Raw genomic sequence first — 24,220 nt, 5'->3', positions numbered from 1 at the left:
AAGCGTCATAGATAGGAGTTACATAAATGTGGTCACACCCAAGGTGCAGGCAGAGAAATGGGTGACCACCAGAAGGGACAGGCAGTCAGTACTGTAATCCCCTGTGGTTGTCCCCCTCTCGAACAGGTTTGGACACTGATGGGGGGAATGGCCTATCAGGGGAAAACAGCAGCAGCCAGAGCAGTGGCACCACGGCTGGCTCTGATGTTCAGCTGGGAGGGTCAAAGCGTAGAAGAGCAATAGTCATAGGGGACTCTATAGTCAGGGGCACAGTTAGGCACTTCTGTGGACGTGAAAGAGACTCCAGGATGGTATGTTGCCTCCCTGGTGCCAGGGTCCAGGATGTCTCAGAACAGGTAGTGGGCATCCTGAAGGGAGGGGGCAAACAGGCAGAGATAGTGGTACATATTGGTACTAATGACATGAGCAGGAAGGGGGATGAGGTCCTGCAGCAGGTGTTCAGGGAGTTAGGCAGAAAGTTAAAAGGCAGGACCTCTAGCGTTGTAATCTCGGGATTACTCCCTCTGCCACGTGCCAGTGAGGCTAGAAATAGGAAGATAGAGCAGCTAAACATGTGGCTAAAAAGCTGGTGTAGGAGGGAGGGTTTCAGTTATCTGGACCACTGGGAGCTCTTCTGGGGCAGGTGTGACCTGTATAAGAAGGATAGGTTGCATCTAAACTGGAGAGGCATAAATATCCTGGCCACGAGGTTTTTTAGTGTCACATGGGAGGGTTTAAACTAGTATGGCAGGAGGGTGAGCACCGGAGCAATAGGTCAGAAGGTGAAACAATTGAGGTAGAACTAGGAAATAGGGCCACTATGGCTCTGAGCAAGAGCAGACAGGGAGATGTTGCTGAAAACAGCAGGACTGGTGGCCTGAAGTGCATATGTTTTAATGCAAGGAGTATAACAGGTAAGGCAGATGAACTTAAGAGCTTAGATTAGTACTTGGAACTAAGATGTTGTTGCCATTACAGAGACCTGGTTGAGGGAGGGACAGGATTGGCAGCTAAACATTCCAGGATTTGGATGTTTCAGGTGGGAGAGAGGGGTGGTAAAAGGGGTGGCGGAGTTACGCTACTGGTTAGGGAGAATATCACAGCTGTACTACGGGAGGTTACCTCTGAGGGAAGTGAGGCTATATGGGTATAAACATATATACCATAAGGTTGAATGGATGTTCCACACTGGAAGTCGACACTGGAGCAGCCGTATCAGTGATAGGGGAAAAGGTATTCAATAAAATTCGCACTGGACTCCAACCCTTATTCCTAACCAGGACTTCGGCAAAACTGAGGATATACACAGGGGAACCACAGAGTTTTGGGCACAACGCATGTAAATATGGCTTATGGAGAGTAACTGGTTAGGCTGCCTTTTCTGGTCGTGAAAGGTGTGGGCCAAGCTAATTGGGACGAAGCTGGCTAAAAGAGGTCCAGCCGGATTGGGTAAAGATTTTCCAGCTGGAAAATGGCCACCTAAGCGAAATACTTTGCAAATACCCAGAGGTTTCCCAAGAAGCGCTCGGAACAATAAAGGGAGCAAAGGTGACATTGCATGTCAATCCAGAGGCAGTCCCAAAATTCTACAAGGCCCGACCAGTACCCTTTGCATTAAGGCAGAAAGTCGATATGGAAATAAAACGATTAGAGCATGAGGGAATAATAAAAACAGTCCAGTTTGAAGAGCAGGCGGCACCCGTGGTGCCTACCCTTAAGCCGGACGGCTCGGTCTGCCTTTGGAGATTTCAAACAATTAGAACATAAGAACATAAGAACTAGGATGAGGAGTAGGCCATCTGGCCCCTCGAGCCTGCTCCACCATTCAATGAGATCATGGCTGATCTTTTGTGGATTCAGCTCCACTTTCCGGCCCGAACACCATAACCCTTAATCCCTTTATTCTTCAAAAAACTATCTATCTTTACCTTAAAAACATTTAATGAAGGAGCCTCAACTGCTTCAATGGGCAGAGAATTCCATAGATTCACAACCCTTTGGGTGAAGACGTTCCTCCTAAACTCAGTCCTAAATCTACATCCCCTTATTTTGAGGCTAGGTCCCCTAGTTCTGCTTTCACCCGCCAGTGGAAACAACCTGCCCGCATCTATCCTATCTATTCCCTTCATAATTTTATATGTTTCTATAAGATCCCCCGTATCCTTCTAAATTCCAACGAGTACAGTTACAGTCTACTCAACCTCTCCTCGTAATCCAACCCCTTCAGCTCTGGGATTAACCTAGTGATTCTCCTCTGTACACCCTCCAGTGCCAGTACGTCCTTTCTCAAGTAAGGAGACCAAACTGAACACAATACTCCAGGTGTGGCCTCACTAACACCGTATACAATTGCAGCATAACCTCCCTAGTCTTAAACTCCATCCCTCTAGCAATGAAGGACAAAATTCTATTTGCCTTCTTAATCACCTGTTGCACCCGTAAACCAACTTTCTGTGACTCATGCACTAGCACACCCAGGTCTCTCTGCACAGCAGCATGCTTTAATATTTTATCATTTAAATAATAATCCTGTTTGCTGTTATTCGTACCAAAATGGATAACCTCACATTTGTCAACATTGTATTCCATCTGCCAGACCCTAGCCCATTCACTTAACCTATCCAAATCCCTCTGCAGACTTCCAGTATCCTCTGCACTTTTGGCTTTACCACTCATCTTAGTGTCGTCTGCAAACTTGGACACATTGCCTTTGGTCCACAACTCCAAATCATCTATGTAAATTGTGAACAATTGTGGGCCCAACACAGATCCCTGAGGGACACCACTAGCTACTGATTGCCAACCAGAGAAACACCCATTAATCCCCACTCTTTGCTTTCTATTAATTAACCAATCCTCTATCCATGCTACTACTTTACCCTTAATGCCATGCATCTTTATCTTATGCAGCAACCTTTTGTGTGGCACCTTGTCAAAGGCTTTCTGGAAATCCAGATATACCACATCCATCGGCTCCCCGTTATCTACTGCACTGGTAATGTCCTCAAAAAATTCCACTAAATTAGTTAGGTACGACCTGCCCTTTTTGGTCCTTTTTCACCTGATTTAGGGGGTGTTTGCTGGTGTAAAGTGCATGAGCACTGAGAGATAGAAGTGCTCCTCCAGTGGGACTGGTTAATGGCTTATCAGATGGAATGTAATGAGCAAGAGGCAGCAGTCTGGCTGGGAGGGTGCGACAGAGGGAAAGATGCTGGAGCGCTCTGGGGTCTACTGAGCAACTAGTGGACTTCCTGAATGCTAAGTTTCAGCAGCAGAGACAGAGTACATGGCTTAGGTGGAGCCACTCAGGGTAGCAATTGAGAGAGTGTAGCAGAGGTTGGAGGTGCTCCAGATGGTGGTGGAACATGAGGACCAGCTGGCCTTGTTGGAGGCAGAGATGGTGCTCGTGGCGGAGGGCCAGAAGGCAGAGTGCTGCCTGAAAGGATTGAGGGACAAAGTACGTGATGAATATGTTCAAGAAGTTGGTGATTCTGAGGGAGGGGGTCATTGACCGTCCCACCAAGGTGAATCGAGTGCACAGGGCATTGAAGAGGAGGCCGAAGGCGGGGGGGGGGGGGGGGGGGGGGGGGGGGGGGGGGCAGTCGGGGCGATAGTGGTGTGGTTGCATCGTTTTCATGATAAGGAAAAGATTCTGAGGTCCGCGAAGGAGATGAGAAAGTGCTCCTGGGTGCTGCAGATCTACCAGGACTTGGGTAACGGAGTTGGCCAAGCGGCGAGCCGGGTTCAATCGGACCAAGCTGCCCTCTACAAGGAAGGAGTGAAGGAGTGCAAGTTTGGGGCATTGTATCCTGCTCGTCTGTGGATCACGCACCAGAATCGAGAATTCTGTTTTGATGAGCCAGAGGAGGCAAGTGAATTTATGAGAGACCATGGACTGGGAGGTGTGTGAGGACACTGAACTTTGGAGATGCTAGTGTGGGGAATATGGATGTGTACATCGGGCGGATTGTAGTAGTTACTGTGTTTGGGTGCAGAATGGGTAAGTGCGTTTTACTATTTTAGGGGAATTGCGGGTGAAGGGTGGCTGGGGCGGGGGATACCATGCTAGCTCTGTCGGTTAGTTCACAAGAGTGAAATGGGGTCGGTCTGTGAAGGAGGAGGAGCTGGGTTTTCTTTTTCTTGGTTTATGGGGAGGGAGAGGAAGGAGGTGAGTGCGGAAAGCTGATGTGGGTGGAGTTGGTTAGGGGAAGATGGTGGTGGACATCTTTGGGGGGGGGGCACGAGGTAGAGCGAGGCATGGACCTGGGTAAGGAGGGGCACGAGGGAAAGCGAGGTGTGGACCTGGGTAAAGAGAGGCTATGGTTGATCAGCGAGGTGAGGGAAGGCGGGTGGGGGGGGGGGGGAAGCCCTGAGCCAGTTGATTACGTGGATTGTTCAAGGTTTGAATGGCCCAGTTAAAAGATCTCGGGGTTTGAAGGCGGACGTAGTGTTTCTTCATGAGACACACCTGAAGCTGGGGGACCAGGCGAGGCTGAGGAAGGGATGGGTAGGGCAGGTGTTCCATTCGGGATTGGATATGATGATGAGGGTGTGTTGATCAATAAGAGGGTGGCTTTCAATGTGGGAACTATTGTGACTGACCTGGGACATAGGTTTGTGATAGTGAGTGGGAAGTTGGAGGGAACGTCCATGGTGCTGGTAAACGTATATGCCCCAAATTGAGATGATGTGGAATTTCTAAGACGGATTTTAGAAAGGGGTTTTAATACGGTGCTGGACCCGAGGTGGGACCGGTCATTCCCTAGGTCCCTGAAGGTTTCTGCCATGGCAAAGGAGCTGTTGGGGTTTATGGAACGCATAGGGAGGTGCATCCGTGGTGGTTTTAGAGGCTGAGGGTGAAGGTAACTCTCCTTTTTCACATGTGCACTGGGTGTACTCATGGATTGATTTGCTTGGGTGACTGTTTATGTCGAGGTGGCAGATACTCCCCGTGTATGGGTGGGTTTCCTCTGGGTGCTCGGGTTTCCTTCCACAGTCCTAAGCTGTGCTGGTTAGGTGGATTGGTGAATCTAAATTGTCCCATAGTGTTAAAAGTTTAGATGGGGTTGTGGGATTACAGGGATAAGGCGAGTGAATGAGCCTAGATATTGTGCTCTTTCAGAGACCCGATGGGCCAAACAGCCTCTTTCTGTACTCTCTGCTTCCTATTATTTCTGTCAATTTTGGATCCACGTTGCTACTGTCCCTTTAATTCCATGAGCTATAACTTTTCTCACCAGTTTGTGTGGCAGTGTATTGAATGCCTTCTGAAAGTTTGAGTATACCACATTAACAGCATTACCCTCATCCACCCTCCCTGTTACTTCCTCAAAGTCCAGCGAGTTAGTTAAGCATTATTTCCCTTTAGAAATCCATGCTGACTCTTCCTAATAAACCCACAATTTTCAATGCGACTAATTGTTTCTAGAAGCTTTCCCACTACTGATGTTAAACCCACTGGTCTGTAATTACTGGAGCTATCCTTACAATCCTTTCTAAACATTTACAATTCTCCAATCCTCGGGCACCTTCACAATCTAGAGCCGAATGGAAGATTATGGCCTGCGTCCTTGCAATTTTCATTCTCACTTCCTTCAATATCCTTGGATGCATCACATCCAGTTCTGGTGCCTTGTCAACCTTTAAGACAACGATTTATTCAACAACGATTTATTCAACACTTCCTTTTTGCCAATTCTGAATCCTTCTAGGGACAGAATTTCCTCGTCTGTCATGATGTCTTGGGTAGCATCTACCTCCCTAGTAGAGACGGATGTAAATTATTCATTTAATACCTCAGCCATGCAACCATGTGTAAATTCCCTTTTAGGTCCTCAATTTGCCCTGCACCTCCTTTTTATCAGCCTTTTACTATAGAAGATTTTGAGATTGTCCTTCATGTTGTTTGCCAGTTTTTTCTAATAATGCCTCTTTGCTTCTCGAATGTGTTTTTTTACCTCCCCTCTGAACTTTGTATTTCTCTTGGTTCGCAACTGTATTTTCTACCTGACAACTGTTATAAGCACAGTTTTTCTTCCTTACCTTCATTTCTATTTCTTCTTTCATCCTGAGAGCAGTGCATTTGCTCATGGACTGCTTCCTGTCTGAGGAGTTGCAAATGGCGCTCCACATCTGACCTAATGTTGGAAGGAAGGTCACTAATGAAGCAGCTGAAGATAGTTGGGCCAGGGCACTACCCTGAGGAACTCCTGCAGTGATGTCCTGGGACTGAGATGACTGACCTGCAACAACCACAACCATCTTCCTTTGTGCCAAGGCCAGGTAGGACTCCAACATGTGGAGGCTGGCCTTGATGTCAAGGGCAGTCACCCACACCTCTGAAGTTCAGTTCTTTTGCCCATGTTTGAACCAAGGCTATAATGAGGTCAGGAGCTAAGTGACCCTGGCAGAACCCAAACTGAGCGTCAAGTGAGCAAGTTATTGCAAAGTAAGTACCGCTTTATAGCAGCGTTGATAACCCTTTCCATCACTTTACTGATGTTTGAGAATAGACTGATAGGGCGGTAATTAGCTGGTTTGGATTTGTCCTGCTTTTTGTATACAGGACACACCTGGGCAATTTTCCACATTGCCAGGTAGATGCCAGTGTTGTAGCTGCATGCAGTGGAATATTGCTGCAATATTATCAAGGCCCATAACCGTTGCAGTATCCAATGCCTTCAGCCGTTATTTGATATCACATGGAGTGAAACAAATTGGCTGAAAACTAGAATCTAGAATGCTGGGTACATTTGGAGGTGACCAAGATGGATCATCCACTCGGTACTTCTGGCTGAAGATTATTCTGAATGCCTCAGCCTTGTCTTTTACACAGATGTGCTGGGCTCCTCCATCATTGAGGATGGGGATATTTTGGGCAGCACGGTGGCGCAATGGTTAGCAATGCTGCCTCACGGCTCCAAGGTCCCAGGTTCAATCATGGCTCTGGGTCACTGTCCGTGTGGAGTTTGCACATTCACCGCCACAACCCAATGACGTGCAGGGAAAGTGGATGGGCCACGCTAAATTGCCTCTTAATTGGAAAAAATGAATTGGGTGCTCTAAATAAAAAAAAAGGATGGGGATATTTGGGGCTGGTTTAGCACACTGAGCTAAATCGCTGGCTTTTAAAACAGACCAAGGCAGGCCAGCAGCACGGTTCAATTCCCGTACCAGTCTCCCCGAACAGGCGCCAGAATGTGGCGACTAGGGGCTTTTCACAGTAACTTCATTGAAGCTTACTCGTGACAATAAGCGATTTTAATTTCATTTGTAAAGCCTACTCCTCCAGTGAGTTGTTTAATTGTCCACCACCATTCACGACTAGATGTGGCAGGACTGCAGAGCTTTGATCTGATTCGTTGGTTGTGGGATTGTTTAGCTCTATCTCTTGCTGCTTATGTTGTTTGGCTTGCAAGTAGCCCTATGTTGTAGCTTCAGCAGATCGACATTTCATTTGTTAGTATGTCTGGTGCTGCTCCTGACCTCCCTCCTGCATTCTTAATTGAACCAGGGTTGATCCCCTGGATTAGTGGTAATGATAGAGTGTTCACTGGTATCAACGTGGATCACGATCTCTGGCTGTTTACCTTCCCCACCAAGAATATCCTGCAGGTGCTCTGTGACAACCTTGACACAGGCACCAGGGAGGCAACGTACCATCCCGGAGTTACATCGATGGCCACAGAAACACCTGTCTGTTCCCTGAACTAACAAATTCCCTATCACTATTGCTCTTCTCATCCTCCCCTCAGTACAGCCGAGCCATAAACCTGGCTCTGACTGCAGTCCTCTGAGGAACCAGCGCTCTCGTCAGCTTCCAAAATGTAAAATTGATTTCTGATCAGGACCCCAGGGGAAACCTGCACTACCTTCCTAGTTCTCTTGGACTGCTTGGTGGTCATCTATTTTGTCTGCTTCTAGACCCTAAGGTTTCTTTGAATGTGCTATCAGTCTTGTAGACGTGCCACAGTGACACAGGACTGGTGGCAAATGTAAAACAAATATAATTATGATGTACACTCCTAAACATGGCAAGAGTAAAGACCTGAACACAATGATGTGCTGGAGGCTGGGAGATCCCACTGAGTTGATCTCATTGAGGTTTCCACTCACACAATTTGAAGCTAATCTTCCTGGCCCAGGCAGCCACCCTCCAGCAAGCCCAATCATTTTTGAGTTTTTTTAGCCTCTCGCTTCCCCTCAACAGCCCTGTGCCCGCTTGTAAATACTTGGACTAATTTGCACCTGCGTGACTTCGCCTAAGAGGGATGGAGCATTGCGAAATGGTGGACGATGAAGTGTCCAACCCGCTAATGAGATTTAAATCTATGCATGGGCCTGCCAGCACGAGGTGCAACCTCACTAACACCGCCAGCCAGCGAGGGACCAGAGCATGGCGTTGGAATAAGCAATGGGCGAAAATCGTGATTTTTCACATGCACTCTATTCTCACTGCCGTCAGTGGGGTGGTGAATTCGGCCTATGACTCTTAGTGGCTATGTTTCAAGTGCACCCGCCGGATTTTATCCTGGTAAATACCACTCTAAGTACCTTAATTGATGTTTAATGAGGTTTTTCAACCTGATTGTGGAGCACTCTCACCTCGGTATTATGTGGATTGGCAGGATAGAACATAGAACATAGAACAGTACAGCACAGAACAGGCCCTTCGGCCCTCGATGTTGTGCCGAGCAATGATCACCCTACTTAAACCCACGTAACCCGTATACCCGGTAACCCAACAATCCCCCCATTAACCTTACACTACGGGCAATTTATCATGGCCAATCCACCTAATCCGCACATCTTTGGACTGTGGGAGGAAACCGGAGCACCCGGGGAGGACGTGCAGACTCCACACAGACAGTGACCCAGCCGGGAATCGAACCTGGGACCACTGGAGCTGTGAAGCATTGATGCTAACCACCATGCTACCGTGAGGCCCCAAATGACATTGGGTTTATGAGCACTGCCAGAACTATGGCAATTCTCTTTTGCTACTACATAAAATCTGTTGTTTTTGAAGGAAAGTGGGCTTGTGCCTAGGCGTGACACTACGGCATTTATTTAATCAGCAAACTAAAAAACAAGTGGAACTAACCAATAAATTAGGAAATAGACTTAATTCAAAGAACAATTCTCTGGAAAAAAACTATGCTTAATCATACCATCATCCCAATTATAGTGTTGGTAATGCCTAAAATGGCATAATCGGGTGAAATCTTTGTACTTGGCTTCAAAGCAACCGCTGAATCACCAGGCATCTCTGAAGAAAGACAAAGTGGTACATAAATATACAACAGACAGGTGGTTGATGTCTTTTAAAAATAACCTAACGTCTCAAATCAATCAGAACATTAATAGAAAAGCTGTCTCATGTGATCACTGAAGAATGAGTCATATGCCTTGGTGGATAGGGAATTTAAAAATATATACAATATTCTGTTATATTGGTCACTATGGGAGTGTTGAAGAAATGGGAGTAATTTATTATATCTCTGACGTCCTTAAAATTACTGACCAGTGGCTCAGATAGCAAATAAAACAAACATGTTCAAAGTACGAGATTTGAATGCATTTTAAGTTTCCTGGTGTCATACTGTTATTGTACTGTGAAGTCTCCCGATTAGAATTTATTAATTAACAAATTCTGAAATTGGTTTCAACAGGTCTACTAATTTGTGGTCTAGCAGCAGAAAATTCTGAATAGAGGCACTGAGTGTAAAAGCAAGGAAGTTATGGTGAACCTTCATAAAACACGGGCTTGGCCTCAATTGTGCTCAATTCTGGGCACTACGTTTAAAAATGATGTGAAGGCAGTGGAGGACGTACAGAAAAGATTTATGAGAATCGTTCCTGGGATGAGAGACTTCAATAGTGAGGATAGACTGGTGAAGAGGAGGCAATTCTCTTTAAGAGAAGTTGAAAAGTTTAAGAGGGGTTTTGATAGTGGTGTTCAGAATCATAAAGGATTCCGAGAAGTAGATAGAAATGATTTCCATTGGGGGCCATGAACCAGAAGACACTGATTTGAGGTGACTGGCAAATTATTTGAAGGGAAAACATTTGCAGGGCTATGGATAAATGGCAGGGGAGTGGGGCCAGCTGAGTAACTCTTACGGAGGAGCAGGTATGGGCCGAATGCCCTCTTTTGTAGTTGTGGCCATTTTATGATGATTCTGTAAAAATAAAATTTAACAAGTTTACTATTGTCCACCAGGGAAAGGACTGGCAACCCTTGCCCACTCTGGTCCACACATTAATCCAGCCCCACACTACACCGATGACTCTGAAATGCCCCAGTTGTACTTCAGTGAATATTTATTTATAAGGTCCAATAATAGCACCAGAGATGGACAAAATGCATAATTCTTAGGATCCAAAACATAGAAAAATGGAATCTCAGTTATAACCTGGCAAAATCCACCCTATACTGTAGCTACATTACTAAAATGATAAGGAAGTATTTTATGTCATAGGGAGGGGGTGTTTCCTCTCCAATTATCCTTTGTTGTATACTCCACAAAAATTTCAACTGTTTAGCAGGCGGCATCCAATAATAATCTGGGTGAAATTTTTCCTGTGGTGGAGGGCCTGGACAATGAGACCCTTCACCATGTCAACATGGTTAATAATTCAAAGGAGGGGGAAATAAATAACATGTTTGCCCTTGTATAATGTACACTTATGCCTGTTCTATGCAGGGTTTCAGGGAGAAAAAATGTTTAATTGAACACATGCCACTCCAATGAAGAACTCTAATGGCAATTCATGTTTCTTAACTTCTAAGAAATCAATATTACAGTATCAAATTGAAGGCAAGTTTTCGAGCCAACTAGTTCCAGCAAACAAAAACCATTAAAAAATTATGACACAGCAACAAACCTCCAGATCTCAAAAGCACCATAACATAAGGTTCCTCCTGTACTACCATTACAAGATAGGTGAAACTGGCTGAACCAGCACAAAAATCAAAGAATTTTATATATAATTTACATCAGGAGTAACTAGTTTATTTGATCTTCAGTGCATGCTTCACAATTATTTGTGTTAACTGTCATCACCCAGAAAACTGGCCCATCACCTATATAAAAATAATGAGGATAGTAAGTTTTGGTGTGAGGAGACACTTTCAAAATTGAACTTTAGGACCAAATTTTAACTGTCCAAGGGAGTGGGCACAGATGCAAATATAATACTGAAGCACTCTTCAGTATGACCAATCTAGGGTTTCCAAGGATTATTGTGGTCATAACATCTCGCCGCAGACAGGAGTGGACCTGCATGCACAGAATAACTGGCATCCTCCTCCAAGGACAAGGAGCCAAATGCGGCCAGGGTGCCTGCAGCCCCAACTTTGCTCCAGAGAAACCCATGGCCACATCCAGACACTTTTCTAAACTTGTGTGCGTGAAGCAACCTGACAGTGCCATTAGATATCGTGTATCCCCACACTGAAGACGCACTTCACTCCTACAGATAATTAGCATCCCATCATATTCGCAACCTTTCCTCCTTAAAAAGACTGATTTTACCATTTGCCTGAAGGGTGTTGTCCAAGGCTGCAACAAAATAGAGGCCATACCAATGAGGAAATCGAATAAAGTCTTTCATTCATTGAAATAAACATTACTGTTGGTATAAGCATCCAAGAGCTTACATAATTAATACATATAACATAGAAAAGTACAGCACAGTACAGGCCCTTCGGCCCACGATGTTGTGCCAACCACTTATCCTAATCTAACCTCATGCTGTCCATGTACCTGTCCCAAGAGTCGCTTCAATGTCCCTAATGACTCTGACTCCACCACCTCCGCTGGCAATGCATTCCACGCATCCACCACTCTGTGTATAAAGAACCTACCTCTGACAGCTTCCCTATAACTTCCTCCAATCACCTTTAAAATGATGTCCCCTTGTGACACCCATTTCCACCCTGGGGAAAAGTCTCTGGTTATCCACTCTATCCATGCCTCTCATCACCTTGTACACCTCTATCATAGAATTTACAGTGCAGAAGGAGGCCATTCAGCCCATCGAGTCTGCACCGGCTCTTGGTAAGAGCACCCTACCCAAGGTCAACAACTCCACCCTATCCCCATAACCCAGTAACCCCACCCAACACTAAGGGCAATTTTGGACACTAAGGGCAATTTATCATGGCCAATCCACCTAACCTGCACATCTTTGGACTGTGGGAGGAAACCGGAGCACCCGGAGGAAACCCACGCAGACACGGGGAGGATGTGAAGACTCCGCACAGACAGTGACCCAAGCCGGAATCGAACCTGGGATCCTGGAGCTGTGAAGCGATTGTGCTATCCACAATGCTACTGTGCTGCCCCTCAAATCACCCCTCTTCCTTCTTTGCTCCAGTGAGAAAAGCCCTAGCTCCCTCAACCTTTCTTCACAAGACATGCCCTCCAGTCCAGGCAGCATCCTGGTAAATCTCCTCTGTACCCTCACCAAAGTGTCCACATCCTTCCTATAATCAGGCGACCAGAACTGGACACAATATTCCAAGTGTGGTCTAACTAGGGTTTTATAAAGCTGCAGCAAAACCTCACGGCTCTTAAACTCAATTCCCCTGCTAATGAAAGCCAACACACCATACGCCTTCTTAACAACCCTATCAACCTGGGTGGCAACTTTGAGGGACCTATGTATGTAGACCCCAAGATCCCTCTGTTGCTCCACACTTCCAAGAATCCTGCCTTTAACCCTGTATTCAGCATTCAAATTCGACCTTCCAAATGAATCACTTCACATTCACATTTTTCCCATCTGTTTCCCCTTACCCTTATGAAATCCAACCCTGTGGCTTTAACAGAGCTTTTTTCTTTATTCGTTTGTGGGATGTGGGTATTGTTGGCAAGATCAGCATTTGTTTCCCATCCCTAATTGCCCTTGAACTGAGCTAGGTTATTTCAGAAGGTCATGATGTGGAGATTCCGGCATTGGACTGGAGTGGGCACAGTAAGAAGTCTTACAACATCCCTTCACCCGAGGAAGGAAAGCTATGATTCGAAACAAGCCTGTTGGACATTAACCTGGTGTTGTAAGATTTCTTACTGATTTCAGAAGGCAGTTGTGCATTGTTGTGGGTTTGGAGTTACAGACAGGTAAGGATGGCAGATTAGTGAAGCAGGTGAGTTATAATGCTTTATATTCCAGATTTATTCATTGAATTTAAATTCCACCAACCATGGTGGGATTTGAATCCATGTCCCCAGAGCATTAACCTGGATCTCTGGTTTATGAGGCCAGTGACATTACCACTACACCATCACAGAAGGTTATTCATTTTCCGGCTGACAACGGAGATATACATGGCTGGTTCTCTAGTTGTTGGGAACTTGTGAGGGTTCTGCCAAAACTTGCGTCACTTACACTTGTACAAAGGCAGGAGATAGCATGAGTGGTTCTGTCTGAAGGGGTGAGGGAAAGGGATGGGAAGTGGTGGTGCCTTGAGTATGCAGTCCATTAATTTGGGCCAGCATGTACTCAATAGCCTGCCATGTCTGATTCTTCATGTAAGTGCCATTCTTCCCATGGAGGTGAAATGATTATGTGTATAGCACAGTGGGCTAAACAGCTGGCTTGTAATGCAGAACAATGCCAGCAGCGCGGGTTCAATTCCCATACCGGCCTCCCCGAACAAGCGCCGGAATGTGGCGACTTGGGGCTTTTCACAGTAACTTCATTGAAGCCTACTTGTGACAATAAGCTATTATTATTATTATTATTATTAATAATAATAATGAGTGATAACATTTGGGGGGGACTGTGACAGCTGGTGTGAGAAGGCAAGATGATGAAGCTGCACGAGTGTTGCGTGAAGATGGACAAAATGTAAAAATAATACATAAAAGTTGTGTAACGCCATTGCATTTAAGAAAGATGTCTGATGAATGCAATCAAACTGAAGTGATCCTTCTGTTTCCCTCTCTAGGGATGCTGCCAGACCTGCTGAGTATTTCTAGCATTTTCTATAACTGGAGAGAAAGGAAGTGCGGAATTGAAAGGTGTTATAATCCAGAAAGCCAGGTTTTGAAGGATAGAAACTGAGCAAATACACTCTCTAGCCAGAGAAACACATTGCAAATATGTACCTCCTCACCCAAGAACATGCAGTTTCTGTCTATTCATATTTCTGGGAACAAAAGTATATCCCTAGTTAATGCCCACCTGCATACAATTAAATGCAACACCACCTTTAATGTAATAAAATAATATAATGTGATTCACAAAATATTATAAAAGAATTAGACCCAAATGATATAGGGAAATTAGGGTGGGTGCCTGGAACGTGCTGCCAGAGGATGTGGTGGAAGCAGGCACATTAGCAACATTTAAGAGGCATCTTGATGGGTACATGAATAGGGAGAAAATAGAGGGATACAGACCGAGTAAGGGTAGAAGGTTTTATTTTTAGTTAGGGCATCATTATGGGCACAGACAGTTGAGGGCCGAAGGGCCTGCTCCTGTGCTATACTTTTCTTTGTTCTGATGGAATTTCTCTAGCGTATTTATATGCTTCTGACACAGTCCGGCAGGTGTGTGGTGGAAATACTGGTCTGTTCACTGAAATCTTAGGTGACTTGGTGTGTTGTAAAACACTGGCTGCCATACTTTGAGAAGCCATGATGTGGAGATGCCGGCGTTGGACTGGGGTGAGCACAGTAAGAAGTCTTACAACACCAGGTTAAAGTCCAACAGGTTTGTTTCAAACACGAGCTTTCGGAGCACGGCTCCTTCTTCAGGTGAATGAACCTGAAGAAGGAGCCGTGCTCCGAAAGCTCGTGTTTGAAACAAACCTGTTGGACTTTAACCTGGTGTTGTAAGACTTCTTACTATACTTTGAGAAGGCTGAGCTGGCACAGCTGAACCAATGTTAGTTCTCTTCACTAACGGTGGCCTTTTTGGAGAGGTAGCTGCCAAGGTAAGGGAAGTGCTTAACATATTCCAGAGTTTCTCCTTTAATATATTTGGCTGATATAACCGTGCAGTACCCTCAATAACGACACGAGAGGGTGGAATGGTAAATGAAGGCTTTAATAAGCAGAGAACTAGCCAGTTACCGAGATGTGTGCTTACTGAGTGCCACCTACAGGGCGGCCCCTTATATAAGACTCCCTGGTGGGCGTAGCCGGAGGCGGAGTCCTTCAGGGTTCCAAACCCGGTCTTAAAGGGGCATCACCTACATGGTGTTAAGTAACCATTCATCATAAAGTTTTGTTTTGATAACCTTCAATGACAGGCGGAGTCTCTTGTATGCAAATTTGAATACAGCAAGAGGGGCCTGCAAATCTGTAGAGTAGAAAATGACACTGCAGTTGTCAGCAAACTGTAGGTCATGTACATTATGGTGGTCAGTTTAGTTTTGGCAGAGGGACCAAGGTTAAAGAGTTTTCCTTCTGGGTGGTAATTAATACCCACACCAGAGGGCAGTTGATCCTCAACAAGGTGAAGAGCCACTATCAGGCAGCTCACAAATAGTGGGGGGCAATCGCTCAGCCATGTTTGACCACAACCTGTGTTTTGAAGTCGTCTGTTTCAGATATCCCACTCAATGACAGTTAATGTCATACCACCATAAAGTAATTGCAGGAACATGATGAGGTTTCTTGGACATCCAATCCTTTCGAGCACAATCCACACAGCACCACAGTTTATGGAGTAAAATGCTTTGGTTAGATTGATGAAGGGTTTCTGGTGTTGTTCTCGACTTTTTTGGGGGATTTGTCTGACAACAGGTCACAGACTCCTCTGGAAGATATAAAGCCATACTTATTTCTCGGGGAGGATTTTCCCAGCCTCAGGAGATAATTCAAGAGAATGCGTGTCAGGGTTTTCACTACTATGGACAAGAGGAAAATATCTGTATAGTTTCCACAGCATGATTAACTTCCCTTCTTGAAGGTAGCTACATTTGTCATATTCCTAAAGTCAGGGTAAGGGAGTGGAGGCAATTATTTTTCCTCCCAAATCCATACATTGAGTGCATGAGTCTTGATGTCAGCAAAAGCCCTCCAGCTTTGAAAATCTCAGCTGGAATACCATTGGGACTGCAGGCTTTGTTGTTTTTCTTCTGTTTGATTGTCTGTTGCTGTTTTCCCATTGATGGTAGTTCACACATGGATATTTTTGGAAGGATAGTCAGGAGAGTATAATTTGTGTCTTAACCATATAAAGTGTGTTTCTTCAAAAATGTCCATGAGCCAACAGTGTGTGTTTTTGTCTGTAGCTCCTTTTAATTTACGAATAGTTCAATTTAAAAACAACCAGCAGCAAAGCTTTAGTCTTAAACAAGATTAAAGTTAGTTTGTTACAAAACACTGCTGAGTTCAGTGGCGGACTGGCCAGGGTGTCAGCTTGCCTGATGGCAAGTGGGCCCCTGATGAAGTGGCCCCTATATCAAATAAAAATGCAACAAAGAAACAAACACAGACAACTGTTTTAGTAATAAAAAGGAATAAGAAAAAAAAGAGAACAGGACACAAATAAGCAGTGCATGAAAAGGAACGAAGCAGGGGAGGTAGTGGAAGGATGTGGAATAGGGGGGCCCGGGTCGGGCATAATTAAGGAAATTCCATGTTTTCAGCAAGAGTGTGTGAATTTAAAGATAAAGTTACAATTCGTGATTTGAGATGGCCGGCAACTTCAAAGTTCAAAGGATATCAAGCAGTAGTCTTCGTTCAGCCGGTACATCGGTCCGGGCCCCGGAGAGCCAAGAAGGGGCCCGTGAATCTCTGAAGGGCCCTTAAAAATTATAATTAATCAGATAAATAAATCTCCAACTTCTTTCCTGAGATTTGTATTCTAACGTAATAAAATATAGTTGTTTTTAAAAAGAGCAATACCAAATAAAAATGCAATAAAGCAACAAACAAATAATCACTCAGTGTATGAACGAACGAAGCAGTGCGAAACGGATGTGAAAAGGAGTGGAGGGGGGGGGGGGGGGGGGGGGGCTGGTTCACCCGGGTCGGACATAGTTGGAAATCCTCGTTTTCAGCAAGAGTGTGTGAATTTAAAGATAAAGTTACAGTTCGTGATTTGAGATGGTCGGCAACTTGAAAGGATATCAAGCAGTACATTTTGGAGCTTTTCATATCAAAGCTCCAAAACCTAGGACTTGGCTCTTCACTCTGCAACTGGATCCTTGACTTTCTGACCAACAGACAACAGTCAGTAAGAATGAACGCCAACACCTCCTCCACAATAGTCCTCAATACCGGTGCCCCGCAAGGCTGCGTACTTAGCCCCCTACTCTACTCCCTGTACACACACGACTGCATGGCAAAACTTGGTTCCAACTCCATCTACAAGTTTGCTGACGATACGGCCATAGTGGGCCGGATCTCGAATAACGACGAGTCCGAATACAGGAGGGAGATAGAGAACCTAGTGGAGTGGTGCAGCGACAACAATCTCTCCCTTAATGCCAGCAAAACTAAAGAGCTGGTTATCGACTTCAGGAAGCAAAGTACTGTACACACCCCTGTCAGCATCAACGGAGCCGAGGTAGAGATGGTGAGCAGTTTCAAATTCCTAGGGGTGCACATCACCAAAAATCTATCCTGGTCCACTCACGTCGATGTTATCACCAAGAAAGCACAACAGCGTCTATACTTCCTCAGGAAACTAAGGAAATTCGGCATGTCCACATTAACCCTTACCAACTTTTACAGATGCACTATAGAGAGCATCCTATCGGGCTGCATCACAGCCTGGTATGGCAACTGCTCGGCCCAGGACCGCAAGGAACTTCAGAGAGTCGTGAATACCGCCCAGTCCATCACACAAACCTGCCTCCCATCCATTGATTCCATTTACACCTCCCGCTGCCGGGGGAAAGCAGGCAGCATAATCAAGGATCCCTCCCACCCGGCTTACTCACTTTTCCAACTTCTTCCATCGGGCAGGAGATTCAGAAGTCTGAGAACACGCACGGACAGACTCAAAAACAGCTTCTTCCCCACTGTCACCAGACTCCTAAATGACCCTCTTATGGACTGACCTCATTAACACTACACCCTGTATGCTTCAACCGACGCTAACCTTCATGGAAAAGAAAAAGCATAAATCTGGGTCACTAAAACGCAAAGAACAAAAAGAAGCAGAAAGGAAGGAATCAGCCAAGCGATGCAGGCCTATTACAGAGTTTATAATACCACAAGCACAATCCACATCGATATCCAGTTCTGCAACAAATAATCAAGAAGCAAGAAACAATGCTCATGGTGATGATGCAATGACATGTGAGTTACAAGAACAGAGAAGAACTACTTTGAATGTAGAGACAAATACAAGTGCATCCATTACTAATCAACCCAGGCCCAATATTTCTCCTGGCTTCCTTGTTCCGGTATCTGTACTGCCTATAGTTGCAAGATCTGAACACATTGCTTCAACTAGTGACAGGGAATCAGATATTCCTTCAAGCATAAATTACTTAGTTTCTGAAGCACATCCTGTAAATGAACCTACGCAAGAAAATGAAAGATCAATTACTGGAATCTTCCAATATCCATCACGAGCAAAGCTAAAACAGTTTTTGTTGAACATCCACTTTAGCCACTTGATGATCTGCCATTTGATGCTCGTTTGTATGAGAGGAAAATTATGAATGACTCAGTCCCAAGAAAATGGCTAATATATAACAAAGAAAATAAATGCTTATATTGTTCATACTGCTTAGCCTTTGAGTTTCCCAACGCTTGTAATCCATCACCCTTTGTATGTGGCTTTAGTGACTACAGGCGTATTAGCCAGAGCTTGACTTTACATGAATCGACAACAACACATGTCAGAAATGCTCAGCAATATATCAGTGTGGTTAATGATGGCACCTTAGATAAATTTTTTGCAGCAACATTAATTAAAAGGAAAGAAGAAGTATTGAGCCAGAGAAGTATTGTCATGAGGATTATAGACATCATAAAGATGTTAGGCAAGCAAGCACTTCCTTTTCGAGGTCACAGAAATGAATCGGCCTACACTCTAGATAATGAGGTTCTGAATCATGGCAATTTTTTAGCTACAGTGCAGTTGATGGCAAAATATGACCCCATTATAGCAGCTCACATTTCTGCAGTGCAAAACAAGTCGAAGCAAAGAATCAAACGATTAGAGCAACAAGGAAAGGTTCAAAGTAAAGGCCGTGGTGGACTTGTTACATACCTGAGTAAAACAACTATAAACATGTTCATCAAAATTATGAAGAATATTATACAAGAAAGAATTAGTCATGAAGTTTCTCAAGCAAAATATTATTCTATTCAGGTTGATTCAGCACAAGATAATTCATCCATCGATCAGTTTAGCATTATTATTCGGTATGTGCTTAAAGGTATTATCTGTGAGCGACTACTTTCAGTTGTGCCAAGTAATGATGGTACAGGACAGGGACTTTTTGATCTATTGATTGAAACATTACAGCATCTTAAAATTGACCCCCAAAAATGTTTATCTGATAGCACAGATGGCGCTGCAAGCTACCATGGCCACGGTTTACACAGTAAAATTGCTGATGTGGCTGATCAACATGTTCATATATGGTGCTATGCCCATGTCTTGAATTTGGTGATAACTGAAACAACATGTTGTGTGCCTGCAGTTTCTTTTTTCAATTTGCTCCAGAATATAGCAACTTTTGTGAAAGCATCATACAAGAGAATGGCTGTATGGATAGAAGTTGTTGGAAAACATCTAGGACAAGAAAAAATGAAACGATTAAAGCTAATTGGTGAGACCAGATGGTCAGGAAAATCCAATGCAGCAACAACTATATTTGGACGTTTTAATGATGCCGCTGCCAGTACTTTCGTAAATCTATTGACATGCTTATCAATGATACAAGAATCCGAAAAGTTTGATGCAAAAACAAAGCATGAAGCAAATGTTTTACTTCAAAGTCTTCTAAAGTTTGAAACCATATTGACAGCATTTACTTACTTGTATTTATTTGAAACTACAACCCCTTTATCAAGTTATCTACAGGTTTAGATATGTTTACTGCATGGAGTTTGGTAGATTCAGCTACAACAAAGTTGAAGGAACAGACAAGAACATTTGATAACGTTCACAGCAAGGCTTTGGAATTCGTAAATAAATGTAATGACAGGATTTCACAGATGAATATGGATGAAAATCAAACATTGGAAATTGATGCGTTGGAAACAGCATTGCCAGTTAAGAGGCAGAGGAAGAAAAGAATGGCAGATGAGCTTATTGATGAAAGAAATTCCTCAGATTCTCTAGCTGATTTTCGAGTAAATGTGTTTAACCTAATAGTGGATCGCTTGTCCAGTCACTAGAATCACGCTTTGTACAACACAAACAGTTGTATAAAGATTTGTCCTGCTTGGACCCAGCAAAGTTTAAAACTATTGCAGAGAAGGGCCTTGAAGATGAAGCATTGGAGGGTATTATTAAGCTGTTTCCACAAATCAGCAAAGATCAAGTAATATTGGAACTGTTTTCTTTTGCTTCAAACTTTGATGTATTAAAGCTATTGCTTAATGATGGTGAGAATATGGATTCCAGTTGCAACAATTGTAAAATTTGCAGCACTTGCCCATCGTGGGTACTAAAAATTCTGGCATCCAACAGACTTCATGACAAGGCATATGATAACCTGTTATGAACTTTATAAAGTCATCTGCACACTATCAGTTACTCAAGTCCAATGTGAGAGGACATTTTCAAAGCTAAAGATCATAAAGACAAGGTTAAGAAATTCGCTGTCTGAGGAGAATTTGGAATCATACATGTTGCTATCCATTGAAAAGGAATTGTTAGATGAATTGGATGCAGAAGCAATTATTGGCAGATTCGCACAATCATCTAGCGAACACAAACGATTGCTCTTACTATAGTGGACTGCATGCAATGCTCTATTGTGCTTTTGAACTATCTGTTAATGTGTAAATTGTGCAGTAAACTATTTAAAAATATCAACCAATTACTTAAAATTAAAATAAATAAATAAAAAATTCAATGATAACATTCTGTATTTAAATTTGGTATCTACTGGCAGTAATATGTACATGTACACTGTAATTACTAAGAAATACACATTTTTTTCCACAAAATTTTTAATTGTACCCTTTTTTCCATATGTATTTTTTGAAAATTTTATTTATTCGTTATGAAAATTTAATGATAGCACTGTAGTTGTGGGTGGAGCTCCCTTTGTCTCCTGGCAACCAATATTTTTAGACCCAGTCCGCCACTGGCTGAGTTATTTAAGTAAAAGTAATACAGTTACTAACTAAGTACATACTAAGATTGAAATGAATTTCATCTTGATAAAATACTAATGTAGCTTGCAATCGAGAGTTGGTTGACTGGAGTGAAGGGCTGAAGTTGAAAAGCTGTTGAGCAGCTGTGTTGGCTTCAGTAGTTTAATAGTTGGGAGGCTGCCTTTGTAGGCGGATTTAGCAGGTTGTGCGGCGGGGGTGGGGGGGGGGGGTGGGGGGTGGATGAGAGAAGGTTTCTTATTCCTCATTAGTTTGGCTGTTATGCCAAACTATCGAATCATGCTTCCATGTTACATTAGCCCAAGTCTGTGGCTCAGACCCATCCATTGTCTTTTAGCAGAGGTAATTAACCATTTAAATATTCAGCCATTAACTTGATTGGTTCCCATTTTTCCAGGTCTATTCACACTTCCAGGGAAGCCATTGTCAATGATTTTCTATTTACTCATGTAGAAAACACACTGAATTTCAAATAGCCCCATGTCTGGGTGCGTCTATTTGCAATCCACTTTTAGTCTTCTAGGAGCTTGATAAACATGGCTATTAGAATCATAGAATCCACAGTGCAGAAGGAGGCCATTCAGCCCATCGAGTCTGCACTGGCTCTTGGAAAGAGCACCCTACTTAAGCCCACCCCTCCATCCTATCGCCATAACCTAGTAACCCCACCTAACCTTTTTGGACACCAAGGGCAATTTATCATGGCCAATTCACCTAACCTGCACATCTTTGTACTGTGGGAGGAAACCAGAGCACCTGGAGGAAACCCACGCACACACGGGGAGAAGTGCAGACTCCACACAGACAGTGACCCAAGCCGGGAATCGAACTGGGACCCTGGAGGTGTGAACCAACTGCGCTAACCACCGTGCTACCGTGCTGCCCACCTATTGCAGAGGTCAGGTGACATTTGTCAGCCATTTTTAAGGCCCCTTGCATCCAACTAAAAGAAAGATATGGGGTGGAATTCTCCATTCCCGAGTCTAACTGTTGATGGTGGTGCAGGATTCGTGGACTTCCACGACAGCAAAACTGGAGCCGCACCTGGACCAATCCAGCGACTGTTAAGGAGATAGCACTAGCGCCACATGGAACACAATGCATTCCAATGAGAAACTATGCCGGATTCGCGATTGACATCAGGAGGCTGACAAGCATCAGCTGCATATACACACTTCACTCCCCACAGACACCATCCCAGCCAACAAGATGGCAGCAAGGCGTGTGACCTCATGATTTACAGACGCTGAACTGGAGACCCTCCAGGATGCCGTGGAGGAGAGGCCTGGGAAGGAGGCTGCCAGCCGCCGCTGTGCCTGGATCCAGGTGGCAGAGACAGTCAGCGCCACCAGCAACATCCCCCAGACCTGCCAGCAGTGCCGTAAGGAGCCATATTCCTGTGACCCAAGATAACCAGAGCTCGAGTCCAGGGATGACACTGATTTCCCATCACAACTGTCTTCAACACCCTCCACCATCCCAGAGACACTCACCTTGAGTGGACACTTTAGTGAAGAGGCTCCTGCGACACTATCTGGTGCTCACTAAACAGCTGATCCCGTACATCAGATGGAGGTAGGAAAACCCGAGGTGGCGGATGTCCGGAGAGCGGCCCGACCCCAGGGTCTAGCTGCCATCCAAATGGGTTTTGGGCTTCTGGAACAGACAGTCCCATCGATTATGGAGATGTAGTCACAGAGCCAGGGATTACAAGAGGGGTTGTTGGCGAACATCCAGCAGCTGCAGGCGCAGTTGGAGGAGTCCAACCGTGTGCAGCAGCATGCATGCCACCCAGGCCAACATTACACGAGTGGTATCCGTGGTGGAGGCATTGTGGGCGAGTGTTTTGGCTTTGGATCAGCATGTCCAAGGCCTGGGGCACTCTGTGCAGGTGCTGGACAAGGCCCAGGGCAGGGTTGTCACCTCACAGACAGCTTGCAAGAGCTACCTGGAAATTGCAGCGGTGGTTCTGTGCGTGGCCCAGTCACAGCGGGCCATGGCTGAGAACATCAGCCTCTCCTCCTAGTAAATAATTTCTGCACTCTTTCCAGTTTAATAGTATTCTTTCTACAATAAGGTGACCAGAACTGAACATAGTATTCCAAGTGTGGCCTTGTACAACTTCAGCAAGATGTCCCAACTCCTGTATTCAATTTTCTGACCGATGAAACCAAGCATGCCGAATGCCTTCTTCACCACCCTGTCCATCTGTGACTCCACTTTAAAGGAGCTATGAACCTGTATCCCTAGATCTCTTTGTTCTATAACTCTCCCCACCTTCCTACCATTAACTGAGTAGATCCTGTCCTGATTTGACCTGTTAACCACCTAGCCAATCTTTGTGTCATCCGCAAACTTACTGATCCTACCCCCCACATAGTCATCTATGTCATTTATATAAATGACAAACAAAAGGGGGCCCAGCACAGATCCCTGTGGTACGTCACTGGTCACTAGCTTCCACAAGGACAGCAGATAAAGATAAGGCAATTCTGGCAATCTCAACAATTCCTGTAGCTCATTTAAAAGAGACGCTGCATTTGTCAACACTGCCAGCTCCTCAGTAGCATTGCGGTTTTCAGCCATTCTCATGGGTCAGTATCCTGGATGCATATTTCTTCCAAGATCAGAAGTTATCATGTTCCCACAATCTGCTCAGCTGGCGTCTCAGCAGACCGGACGTCTGTCAGCTGGATGTCGCCCTGTACTCACCATGTATTGAACCTTAAGCATTGCACCCAGATCCTCCTTATAATTCTGTGGCTGCATACTTGCTCCCATTTTGAGACAGGCCTGCATGGTCTGGCCGAGTGGCTTTGTCCTCCAACTCTCCATGTAACATGGATAGCACAATCGCTTCACAGCTCCAGGGTCCCAGGTTCAATTCCGGCTTGGGTCAATGTCTGTGCGGAGTCTGCACATCCTCCCCGTGTGTGCATGGGTTTCCT

The 24,220-nt window shown here is 44.7% G+C and overlaps 1 protein-coding gene across 9 annotated transcripts in view; it reads right to left on the bottom strand.

Moving 5' to 3' along the window:
• The window catches only part of LOC119955765 (coiled-coil domain-containing protein 9B-like), a 402,308-nt gene that overhangs the window by 14,715 nt on the left and 363,373 nt on the right, over positions 1 to 24,220 (bottom strand). For all 9 annotated transcript variants that reach the window (XM_038782328.1, XM_038782341.1, XM_038782317.1 and 6 more), the window contains one exon: positions 9,171 to 9,268. In XM_038782328.1, coding sequence (XP_038638256.1) covers positions 9,171 to 9,268 — 98 coding nt within the window. The remainder of the gene's footprint in view (positions 1 to 9,170; positions 9,269 to 24,220) is intronic.

The sequence above is a fragment of the Scyliorhinus canicula genome, chromosome 2, assembly GCF_902713615.1.
Source record: "Scyliorhinus canicula chromosome 2, sScyCan1.1, whole genome shotgun sequence".
Classification (NCBI taxonomy): domain Eukaryota; kingdom Metazoa; phylum Chordata; class Chondrichthyes; order Carcharhiniformes; family Scyliorhinidae; genus Scyliorhinus; species Scyliorhinus canicula.
This window is presented reverse-complemented; position numbering and strand designations above follow the sequence as displayed.